Consider the following 12,629-nt stretch of genomic DNA (forward strand, 5'->3'; position numbering starts at 1 on the left):
ATACAGGGGTTAATCAGGGGGGATAATCGTTGGTGGGATAGTGGTAGGGGGATCAGGGGTGTAAGGGTTAATAAGGGGGATATCGTTGGTGGGATAGTGGTAAGGGAAATCGTTGGTGGGGTAGCGGTAGAAGGGTTAATAAGGAGGGGGGATACTCAGCGTTGTTGCTCGTTCGTCACCGGACTACCGCATACTGGATGTTTTTCCCTTTTCACACCATTCTTTGTAAACCCTAGAAATGGTTGTGCGTGAAAATCCCAGTAACTGAGCAGATTGTGAAATACTCAGACTGGCCCGTCTGGCACCAACAACCATGCCACGCTCAAAATTGCTTAAATCACCTTTCTTTCCCATTCTGACATTCAGTTTGGAGTTCAGGAGATTATCTTGACCAGGACCACCCCCCTAAATGCATTGAAGCAACTGCCATGTGATTGGTTGACTAGATAATTGCATTAATGAGAAATAGAACAGGTGTTCCTAATAATTCTTTAGGTGAGTGTGCGCATATATATATATATATATATATATATATATATATACTAAGGGGGCACAGCTATATATTTATATGTCCTGGATGCCGTCGTACCCAAACGCAACCCACTATGGGTGACATGTTTGGATGGATGAAAGAGCTCATGGGAAATTCCGTTATGGAAAATAAAAATGCCCTTTCCTCTAAAAGGGCTAGAGTATCTTCTCCAGGTCCTGTACCTATGTCATATCCATGGAAGACCACTACTCCTCTTCGGGTGAAGAAGATGCCGTCTATCTTTTTCCTGCCGAGAAGACGCAAAGACTTTTACGCTCCATCTGATCAAGGGATCACGATGTTGAGCAAGGGGAAGCTCCACTGTCCACCTCTAGGGGGCCAAGGGCCTTTAAAGTGGATTAAAATTTAAGGAAACTAATGCTGACCGAATAGAAGCATCCTGTAAAAGGTCCTGTCCTCACCAAGAGGTTTAAACTTATGTTCCCCCTCCAAGAGTCGGAATCAGAGCTTTGGGTACCGACTCTGATGGTCGATATGGTGATCTCGAAACTATCTAAAAGGACCTTAGTCCCTTCGGATGATGGAAGCAATCTTCAGGATCCATTAGATCGCAGGGCTGAATGCACTCTGAGACGCAATTATTCTGCGGCAGCAGCCTCTGCTTCTGTTGCAGTTGCTTGCTCAGAGGTGATTGTGTTCTGTTCCGCATCCTCCGAATCCAGTCGGATCTGGAATCTGGTGTTTCCAGAACTGACGTATTGGATCAGTTCAGAACTTTGTTTCTCGGCACGTATTTTTTATGCGATGCCTCTACACAGCACGTCAGGTTGGCCGCTAAAAGCATGTCCCTCTCCTCTGCTAGTCGTCGGTCCCTATAGCTACGCCCCTGGGTTGCTGATAATACCTCCAAATTTAATCTATGTGGCCTGCCGTATTAACTGGGGAGGCTCTTTGGTTCTGAATTGGACAGGTTAATGGAGAGCCTATCTGAGAAGAAGGGGAAATCCCTCCCCCAACAAGCCTTTCATGGCCGTGGTAGGGCCAGAGGAAGAAGGACCCAAGGCTCCTCCAGATCCCAGAGGCGTCAAGATTCGTCCAGACGAGGATGGGGTCGCAGTCGTGGGAACGACCGTAAGGCAGACCTATGACTCTCTCATCTGCCCCGGTTGGAGGTCGCCTAAGTTTATTTCAGCAGGCCTGGCTGCAAGACATCCCGGACCAGTGGGTCCTGGATATAATTATGTTCAGTTACAGGATAGATTTCCTGTCCCCCCCAAGAGAAGTTTGTCCTTACCAAGCCTCTGGTCCTCCTTTATGTGCAGAATAAGGCTGTGCAGACGAGGTCTAGGAGTTTACTCCCCATTATTTTTAGACCCGAAACCTTCAGGGAATTGGAGTATGATCATAGATCTCCGCTACCTAAATCGGTTCATAAGGCCAAAGCGCTTCAGGATGGAGACCATTCAATCACTAATCAGTGTTCTAAATCCAGGGGATCTAATGATCACTATAGATCTGAAGGACACGTACCTTCATATTCCCATTCACCCAGCTCACAGGAAGTTCCTAAGAGTTGTGGTCTCCATAAGGGGGGTGGTAAAACTTTACCAGTTTGCTGTGCTGCCCTTTGGAATTTCTTCCACTCCCCAAACTTTCACCAAGGTTGTGGCTCCGTTTGTCGCCCAACTCAGGCTTCAATGGCTAGAGATCGTGCCATACCTAGATGACTGGCTTCTAAAAGCCGCTACTCCAGACGTTCTATCTCATCTTCAGCTGGCTCTTCAGTCTCTCCAGCGCTTGGGCTGGCTTATAAATTGGGAATAACCAGAAATCCTTCTGTCTACCTCCAGGATGTTCCTGGGTTTCCTCGTAGACTCCGAACAGATGACTCCCTCTCTCTCTCCAGAGAGGAAGGATCGAGTAATAATAGTCGTGCAGTTCCTTATGGTGCCTCGGCGAGGGTCCATCAGAACTCTCATGAAGATGTTAGGCCACATGTTATCGTCTGCGGAGGCAGTTCCTTGGGCCCTATGCCATCTATGTCCACTTCAGGAAGAAGTGTTAGCGGTCTGGAATCGCAACCCCAGGGGGTTGGACAGGATGCACTCCCTGTCTGCCAAAGTCCATTCCTCCCTCAGGTGGTGGAGGAACCTATCAGATGGGAGATCCTTGATTCAACCTCGTTGAATCACGTTGACCACAGACACCTCCCTTCCAGGTTAGGGAGCCCATCTGGAGGAGAAACCGGTACAAGGTACCTGAAGTCCGCAGGAGAGGCTTCTTTCATCCGATTTAAGAGAATTGAGAGAAGTTTGTCTTGCTCCTCTTATCCGCGGGAAGGCGGTAAGAGTCTGCTTGGACAATACGACGGTAGTCGCTTACATCAACAGACAGGGAGGCACAAGATCTCAACCTCTTCTCTAGGAAGTTGGTCTTATTCTTTCTTGGGCAGAAATCAGTCTATCCCACCTTTCAGCTGTCCACATCAGGGGGATCTCAACATGGTTGCAGATCATCTGAATCGGGGTCTACCAATTCCAGCCAAATGGTCGCTGAACAGAGACGTCTTCACCCAAATCGCTCTCCGGTGGGTATTCCAGAGAGCGACTTGATGGCGACCCGGTTGAATGCCAAGGTGGACAGATTTTGCTCCCTCTACAAGGAGGACAATCCTCTGGCGATAGACGCCCTGTCCATAACATGGAGGTTCAGGCTAGCTTATATATTCCCTCCAATTTCCATGATACCAAGGGTATTGATGAAAATCAAGCAAGACCAGGCCCCGGTCATTGCGATAATACCATTCTGGCTGAAGAGGTCTTGGTTCACCCAGCTCATGAAGATGAGTCAGGGCTTATATTAGAGACTTCCCATAATGCAGGGCCTAGTGTATCATGACCCAGGTCCCTGCCTAGATCTGAGGAGACTCAGTCTGACAGCCTGGAGATTGACAGATCCCTACTAGAGGCAAGAGGGCTTTCTTCGGAGGTCTTGAGAATCATATCACACTCCAGGGCGGAGTCCACAAACAAAGCTTACTCAAGGATATACAAGATCTTCCTTCAGTGGTGTGCTGATAAAGAGGTTGTACCCTCAGATCCTCCTCTTTCAGCAATTCTACAGTTTCTTCAGGACGGCCTGGACAAGGGTCTAAGCCCGTCAACACTTAGAGTTCATACCTCTGCTCTTTCTGCTTTTTTAGGTAGATCTGTAGCTCAAGACCCCCTACTCAGGAGGTTGCTCAAAGGAGCCGAAAGACTGAAACCTAGCATCCTGAGACCTATCCCTGAATGGGATTTATCTGTCATTCTAAAGGGGCTATCCTCTCCCCCCTTTGAACCTTTGGAAATTGTAGACCTTAGATTTTTATCTTTAAAGGCCACATTTCTGTTGGCCAAGAGGCCTGGAGAACTTCAGGCCCTGGCGGCCACTGAGCCTTATACCCTCTTCCTCCAGGACAGGGTCCTGTTGAAGTTTCTACCGACCTTTGTTCCCAAAGTTCCGTCATTCAGGAACACTAATCAGACCATTACCTTACCGATTTTGTGTCCCTCTCCCTCATCTCCTGAGGAAGAAGGCCTCCATTCCTTGAACATTTCAAGAAATCTCAGAATTTACTTGAACAGAACTGTGGACTTTAGAAGAGCCAAACACCTCCTTGTGTCATTTTCAGGGAAAAACAAAGGTCTTAAAGCCTCTAAACCCTCTTTAAGTAGGTGGATAAAAGAGGCAATCCGTGAAGTTTTTCTAGCTCAGGATTTGGCTCCTCCATCCTTTGTCACTGCCCACTCTACAAGGGCAGTGTCTACCTCTTATGCAGAGAAAAAATTGGTTCCGCTAGAACAAATCTGTGCTGCAGCTTCTTGGGGCGCCCAGAGCACCTTTGTTAAACATTATCGCCTAGATCCTAGGTGTTCTGAGTTAATGGCATTTGGACGTACCATTTTGAGTGCTGCCATCTCCTAAAGAAAGAAAAAAAGCGGGACCCTCCCAATTTGTCTGTTTTACTCCTTGTTAGGTCCCCACTTGTGCTGCTGGTTAGGATGAAAAAGAAGCGTTAATTTTAATGTGAATTTTTTTTCCCATAGTCCTAACAGCAGCACACAAATTTCCCACCCAAACCAAGCTTCTTTGTTTTTTGGTATACTTGATGATAAAGCACTGTCTGTTGGGGCGGGGGTCCCTTTATGGGGGTGGATTAATTGTTTATTTAATCTTGGGTAGTAATTTTATCAATAAAAATTCCACCTGTCCTGCCAGTTTCACAGAGGATGAAAGGGAATACAAATTTACGTTAAAATTAACGCATATTTTAATAGCATGGGTGCTTTCAGACACTGCGATGCCTATGAGGCTTCTTTTTTTTGTTTATATATTTTTAATTGTAATTTTGGCCCCAAAAATTTTTTTTTATATTTTTTATATTTGTAACAACTTTTTTTAAACTTTGTTTAAATATTTTGTTGCCAGCCAAAAGCCTAACATGAAATCATCAGAATGCTATTTCTATTCAGTAATGGAATTTATTTAATTTCTGAATAAAATGTTCAGTATATTCCAATGCAATGCAGGCCTGTATTGAAATATACCAGTAATAAGCAGGCTCAGCCCTGGCAGCTCAGGCCTGGAAGCTCAGCCCTGGCAGCTCAGGCTCAGCCCTGTTGCTACAAAGGAAAATCTTCCCTGATCTCAGAAATGGGAAGGCGTTCCAGCCCAGGAGGTGCATACTCCCACTCTGTTTGTGTGAGTGATGTTGCTTCCGAGGATTCCGCTCCACAGCTTCCATTCAGCCCTGGACACAGCATGTGTTCAGCTGGTTTCATGTGTCACTGTTGTAAGGGCGGTACTCATCACCCCCTGGGGGCTGGGCTGGGTTGGTTCAAGTGACCTCGTTGACCAACTCTGGCTCACCTTTTCCCAGATGCCTGAGTGTCAAGGTCCTAGTCTGTTGCTAAAGAGCTTGATAACCACTTACTTCGTCCCTGGACTCCGCTTATCGTCTGATCCCTGCCTGTTTGCTTTGTCTCTCCCATTGCCGACCCGGATTGCCTGACCTGTACCTGTGCCACCTGCCCTGACCTGCTGCCTGTCTGACTACGCCACTGCCTCATCCTTCAGTTCCTGGCTCATTCCTTTGTTGCTCCTGGTAACGACCCTGCCTGTCTACCACACCTGTACTGCTGGTACCATCTCAGGTATCTTCTGGTCCGCCTGGACCAGCTGCTACTGACTCTGGGACTGCTCTGGAGTGGCACCTGGCAACTACCCTAACAGCCCAAGTCTATCCTGCCATCAGAGGCTCTAGAAAAGACCAGGTAGTTGCTTAGTCACGCCCCTCCAGGGTACAGCCAGTCAGTAGCGCAGTGGGTTCACATCTGCTGATCCCTGACAACCAGGCATTAACCCCCTACTTGGCCCTAGACTACCAGGAAATACAATAACCTACCTCATATATTTTAGCCTGCCGAGAATTATACCCCTAACCCCCATCACTTGGACGGCTTGCAGCAATAACAAATAAATGCGCATGACAAACATCTTTGTTGGGTGAGGGTCGGTCACAGCTTTATTGATTTTTTTAATTTTTTTAAAGCATCCAACTGTTCTAATACCAAACAGTGACTTGGAGTATAAAGAAGCAGTATGCCCCACAGAATTTATCTTCTCCCTCTTAAATTCACTCAACCGACCTTCACGGAGGAGCCCGTGTACTCCTACACGACACTCTGACCCCCACCCAACAGGAACAACTCCTGCTCCACCCTATCTTGAAAGCCTGAGAGAAAAATATCCATGTAAATGTCGTTTAGGTGTCGTTCAGGTGGACACCATCCGGCCTCATCAGTTGCAGGTTATTGCCTTCCAGCTGGCAGCGTCGCAATACCACGCCAGCCCGGGATCATTCAAAACGTGTGATACGCAGGACTGTACTCCTATCCCTTTCTATAGCATGCTCATCCCTAGCTCCTTGCCAAGTCACCCTATGAATAATTTCAGACTAGACTATGACGACCTCCTGAACAAAGGAAGGAAGCCATATCCGCTCTGATAAGTGTGAACAGGCTGAGGTCGTTACCCCCGGCATTTATGTCTAAAATGACCAGTGAGCGGGTGACTCCACTTAGCTCAACAGCTTTAGGCAGGACTTGGGACCACCATAAGCCCCGGACACCTAGCGATGTGATTTGGACATTCGGAAAGCCGGGACTGCGCACCCCTGGCTGGTATTCCAATCGCTTGCCTGCCCAAAATATATAGGAATGGCCGAGGAAGCAGATGGTGGGCTGGATAGCATCTGAAAATAGAAATCAAATTAATAAGAGGGGATGAACATATGAGGCAAAACATGCTGACTTCCATCTGCCAATATGTTGGACTTCAGACTCAGAGAGACCCGTTTCTGGCTGCTTCCGTAGCTGCCCCTATGCGGAAGGAATGGGTCCCAAAGTCAGAGGTGACGCGAAACAATCAAATCTGACATTGCCACATAAGGGCACTCCGGGCCCTCAACCTTATATAAGGTGATCCAAGCACCCCGCGCTAAAACATCAGTTTTTGAGCGTCAAATGAAAATACAGAGGGAGGAATCGCTAAGGACTACATCGTCAAAAAGTAAACCGCCTGTCCGGAATCGTGATTAGGACACCGGCTCCCCAATTCTAAAGGCAGATAAAAGGCCAAGCAAAATGCTGCACGGAACAACAAGACTTCCGATGAAGAGGAGCAGACGGCTGGCAACACGTCACATAAAAGGGTTAATTAGCCGTCTATGCTCAGGATGGACATTCTCCTTGCGCCATCCTTTAAGGGCTTGGCAGATAAGGAAATGTTTGGTAACGTTGGGCCAACAGCACAATTTAAAATAAAAGGCCACGCCTGAAAGTCTTTGCTGCATTACTACAGCAGAAAACCCTTAGTCCCACAGCCATAAAGGATATGAAATAGTCACTTCTAACCTGGCAGCTGGCAGGTCCCCAACCACTGCATTACCAACCTGTGCCCACGACTTACCATGACCATTCCAAGTTTCTGGCATTACAAACGCTCTCACCAGGGACATCAAACGATGTCCAGCAAATTCCACAGCTGCCGCGGGCACAGTAGGCCTTCCTTGGCTGCCTCTGGCAAGATGGTCCAGAATTCCTGCCAACGAAAACGGGAAAGAGCATCAGCAGCAGCATTGTGGATGCCAGGGGCATGGCGGCCCCAAGGTCAGATATTGAGCTCCAAACAACGGAGCACTAAATGCCTGGGCAGAGCCAGCACGGGAGGTGATGAAGAGTTCAGCTTATTGAACAGCCATGTTATCCGTCCAGAAACACACTCGTTGGTTCTGGAGTTTGTGTCCCCATAAATTGATGGCAACGATGATGGAGAAAAGTTCAAGGAGTGTAATGTTGGAGCAAAACCTGACGGAGCACCTGTATCTGGCCATGGGGCAGCACACCACTCAGAACCGAATATGGCACCAAAACCGGTAGTTCCCGCCGCAATGGTAAACAGGGAAAGGTCTACTGTGGACGTCTTCGGGCCTTCGTAGCATGTGTGGCCGTTGTAACAACGCAAGAAATCTCGCCAAACCAGTAAATCCATCTTAAGGCGAGTAGTCAGGCGTACATGGTGCACCGTTTTTTTTAACACCGCAGGTGGACAGATAAAGGCGGCGCAAAAAAAACCGACCCATGGACATGATTCGGCAGGCAAACACCAAAAGCCTGAGCAGGGCCTGCATTTGGCGTAATGTGACTGACTTAACTGAACAAAACCCTTTGATCAAACCCAACAGTTTCTCTAACTTATCCTGGAAAAGACGGAAAACCATCAGGGCGGTATCGATTTTGATAACTCAAAAGGAGATGGTGGTGGTAGGGCCAAATGTCTTGTCTTCTGTCAAGGGGATGCCAAAACGGGCCATGAAAAAACGAAAGGTGTCCAGCAGAAATTGACATTGGTATGACCTCCCTGGGGAAACGAAAAGGAAATCATCCAGGTAATGGATGATGGAATGAAAACCCGTTTTATAACGGATAACCCATTCTAAGAAAGTGCTGAACAATTAGAAAAAATGGCACAAGGTGGAAAAACCCATCGGCAGGCAAATGTCATAGTAGTATAAGTCGTCTACCATATAACCCAGCAGATGATAACAATCTGGGTGTATCGGAAGCAGGCGGAAAGCCGCTTTGATGTCTGACTTAGCCACCAAGGCTCCTTGTCCCGCCGTTCTGACCAGAACCATCGCCCTGTCAAACGGCACATAGGAAACAGAAGTGTCATCTTTAGAAATGCTTTCGTTAACAGATGCGCCTTTAGCCAAGGACAAGTGGTGGATCAGTAGGAACTTGCCAGGTGCTCTTTTGGGAATGAGGCCTAACGGTGAAATCCGGATGTTATAAAAAGGAGGGGATGAATATGGGCCTACTCTCCTGCCCAGTGATACTTCTTTATAAATTTTTTCCTGCAAAAGGTCAGGGTAGTCCCTAGCAGACTTCAAATTGCTAGCAAAAGTAGGGAAACGGGAAAAATAGAATGGGATAAAAAACCGAAAGAAAACCACAAAACAGATTTGGGCAGCAGCTTTCTTATTGAGGTGCAGATCTAACCACTGGGGGCTGGGGGTTTGGGACAGGGGAGGGGTTGCGTGAGCAACAGATCGCGGCATTAGATCCGCCGCAGACCGAATATTCATGCTTGTATTTACATAAGGCAAAAAATTTGCAATGCATCGGGACGTCCGCCTGCCGTAGAGCGCTGTGTGTCAGTAGAGGCAGGGGGAACAGAATGGACAGGAGGTGAGGTAGCCTGTAATCCAGCCAGCAGGCTAGAAAGAAAGGCTGGTCCCTCACTTTACAGGCGTGCTGTAAGAGACGCCATAATGACACGTTCATCGGCCATACCTTTAGCAGCCAGGAGCTTAATGAGGTGCCGGAGAAAGAAGCTGTCCTCAGGCCGCAGCACCTCTTTTGCTCTATTGGCCGCTACCAACTCTTTCAGCCAACCCGGGTTTTTTTTTTTTGGGGGGGGGGGGTAAATCACTGGTGGTGTCACCTTCTATCTGCATCTCCTGCCAAACAAAACATTGCTGCACCATTCTCCTAAGGCTGCCAGCCTACTTTTTTACTTAACTCTTCCCCGCCTACCTTCCTCTCTGCAGACAAGGGCGCCTTCACTTGGCTAGACACTTACCATGGACGTTTCAATTAGTATGAAATTTTCTTTTTCTTAAAAGTTCTTAAAATTAGTAAATAGAAAAACATAATAATTAAAGATTACGACAGTTGAAAGTCCTGAGGTAAAAATTATGAACTTTTCTTTTTTTTTCTTCAGATAAGCGCACAGACAAATCTGCAGTATCTGGTGCTATCAGATTGCACATCAGCGTGGAGATCAAAGGCGAGGAGAAGGTGGCCCCATATCATGTACAATATACTTGTCTACATGAGGTTTGTAAATAAACTCTTGCTAATCTTTTCTCTATTAGAGAATTCTCAAATTTGACTGAGTAGGTTTTATCACTCTCTATCTATCTATACTGAACAACAGCAATATGATGTCACCAGCAATTCACATTTTGTTTTCTTTTAGAACCTGTTCCATTACCTAACAGATGTACAGAATAATGGAGTTGTAAAAATTCCTGATGCCAAAGGGGATGATGCCTGGAAGGTTTACTTTGATGAGACTGCACAGGAAATAGTGGATGAATTTGCAATGAGATATGGAGTGGAGTCAATATACCAAGCAATGACGTGAGAAACAGTTTTTATATTGGGTGGGAGGGAAGTTAAATTGGCTGAAGAGAGAAGTCCCATAAACAGATGCTTACATAGAACAACTTCATAATTAAGACCTACAGTATAACTTTATGCATGAAGCAGTAGTGGTTCATTAAAGAGCATTATAATTTTTTTTGGGCTCAAGCAATTGTCAGAAAATAAAAGAATGTACTGTATAGCCCATTTCATCCCATACTGCTTCCAGTGTCATTGCTCCACTCCTCCTCACTAGTCTTTGTTTGGCTGTAGCAATGATGTGCTGTTTACCAGTGATGTCAGTGATTGATTGCACGAGTGTCTGGTGTACAGGGGCACATCATTGCTTGGTCCAAGAATGATGCCATGGGTGCAATAGTGGAGAATTAAAAATAAATTTGATAATGTGTATGCAAACATAAAAAACAAACAAAAAAAAACATACTTACACAGAGTAGATCCTAGATGTGCTGCTTTTTTGGCACATCACCAGGAATCTTAGATTTAAATCTTAGATATCCCCGTTTTCACCCAGACAGCATTTCATGCTCCGATGCTCTCCCTTGCCCTGCGCTGAATCGCTCAGGAAAAGGGCTTTTTCTGAAGATCCGCTGATGTATCGGTCTCTCCATGGGTAAATCTAGGCGGAGGCTTCCACCTAGCAGTGAGCCCGGTGACGTCACTGGCACTAATGGGTGGGCTTTAGCAGTGCCCTAGCCTGTACAACGGCTAAAGCAACACTAAAGCTCATCCAGATCTCTATACTGATTTCCCCACATAAAATATCTAGATGCACCCGAGCACAAGAAAATAGCTACAAGATCCTATCCCACTGGTACAAAACCCCAGACAAAACCTGCCTCTACAGCAGGGACTCTTCGGATCTCTGTTGGAGGTGTCAAACAGAAAAAGGCTCTTATTTTCACATCTGGTGGTCTTGTTGTGTGATCAAAAGGTGGTGGGAAGAGATACTGAAAACCATTAACAAAATATGTCAAACCAATATTTCCTGTACCCCGGAACTAGCCCTTCTCTCCCTGGGGGTCCAGAAAATTCCTAAATATAAGGCTTCTCTCTTCTTACTTATGCTAAGCGCGGCTAGGCTACTTCTTCCGAAACTTTGGCTTACTCAAAATACTCCCAGCCTTGAAAGTTGGTATACTAAGATAGACCAAATATATAGAATGAAAGAAATCTCTCATTGGGAATTGAGAACAAGATCTGTTTTTCTAAAAATCTGGAATCCATGGAGAGAATTCAGGCATTTCTCATAATGTTTTTCAAGCAAGCTTATGACATACCAAGCCTATAGAGATGCTTCCCCTTGTCTATCTTCTTTATCTCCCCCTCCCCCCCCCTTCTTTTCCCTCCCCCCCCCCTTGATTACTAAGATGCTTAATTTATACGCATTGAGCTGTCTTCTCAATATCTGGCCTACAAGTACTACTTGTGTAGTGTACCGATGATAACGCCTTTACTTTACCGCGTACTCTTAAAATTACTTTATGCATGAGATATATGTACCTGTAATGTTACGTGTTTTTTCACATGTATGTTTTTTATGAAAATAAAAATCATTAATTAAAAAAAAAAAAAAAAACACTAAAGCTCATCCATCAGTGCCAGTGACGTCACTGGGAACACTGCTAGGTGTAAGCCTCCGCCTAGCAGTGTAAAAAATATAAACAAACAGCCCTTAAAAAACTCCAATGCTCATATCAGAGGTCCTGCCTGGGTGAAAATGGGGATATGTCCAGTTCAGCTCTGAACCCAGGTAACCCCTTTAACCCCTTAAGGACCGGGCTCATTTTCACCTTAAGGACCAGGCCATTTTTTGCAAATCTGACCAGTGTCACTTTATGTGTGAATAACTTTAAAACGCTTTTACTTATCCAGGCCATGCTGAGATTGTTTTTTTTGTCACATGTTGTACTTCATGACACTGGTAAAATGGAGATAAAAAAATTCGTTTTATTTATAAAAAAAAATAAAAAAATAACCAAAAATTTCAATTTCTCTACTTCTATAGTACATAGTAATACCTCCAAAAATAGTTATTAATTTACATTCCCCATATGTCTACTTCATGTTTAGATCATTTTGGGAATGCCATTTTATTTTTTGGGGACGTTACAAGGCTTAGAAATTTAGAAGCAAATCTTGAAATTTTTCAGAAATTTTCCAAAACCCACTTTTTAAGGACCAGTTCAGGTCTGAAGTCACTTTGTGAGGCTCACATAATAGAAACCACTCAAAAATGACCCCCATTTTGGAAACTACACCCCTCAAGGAATTAAAAACTGATTTTACAAACGTTGTTAACCCTTTAGGTGTTCCACAAGAGTTATTGACAAATGGAGATGAAATTTCAGAATTAAAATTTT

General features: G+C 45.5%; 1 protein-coding gene across 1 annotated transcript in view; it reads left to right on the forward strand.

Moving 5' to 3' along the window:
- The window catches only part of LOC120990939 (protein unc-13 homolog A-like), a 2,175,961-nt gene that overhangs the window by 792,868 nt on the left and 1,370,464 nt on the right, over window positions 1-12,629 (forward strand). Inside the window, exons 20-21 of the mRNA XM_040419831.1 lie at window positions 9,821-9,936; window positions 10,079-10,242. Coding sequence (XP_040275765.1) covers window positions 9,821-9,936; window positions 10,079-10,242 — 280 coding nt within the window. The remainder of the gene's footprint in view (window positions 1-9,820; window positions 9,937-10,078; window positions 10,243-12,629) is intronic.

Source organism: Bufo bufo, chromosome 2 (assembly GCF_905171765.1).
Source record: "Bufo bufo chromosome 2, aBufBuf1.1, whole genome shotgun sequence".
In the NCBI taxonomy this organism is placed as follows: domain Eukaryota; kingdom Metazoa; phylum Chordata; class Amphibia; order Anura; family Bufonidae; genus Bufo; species Bufo bufo.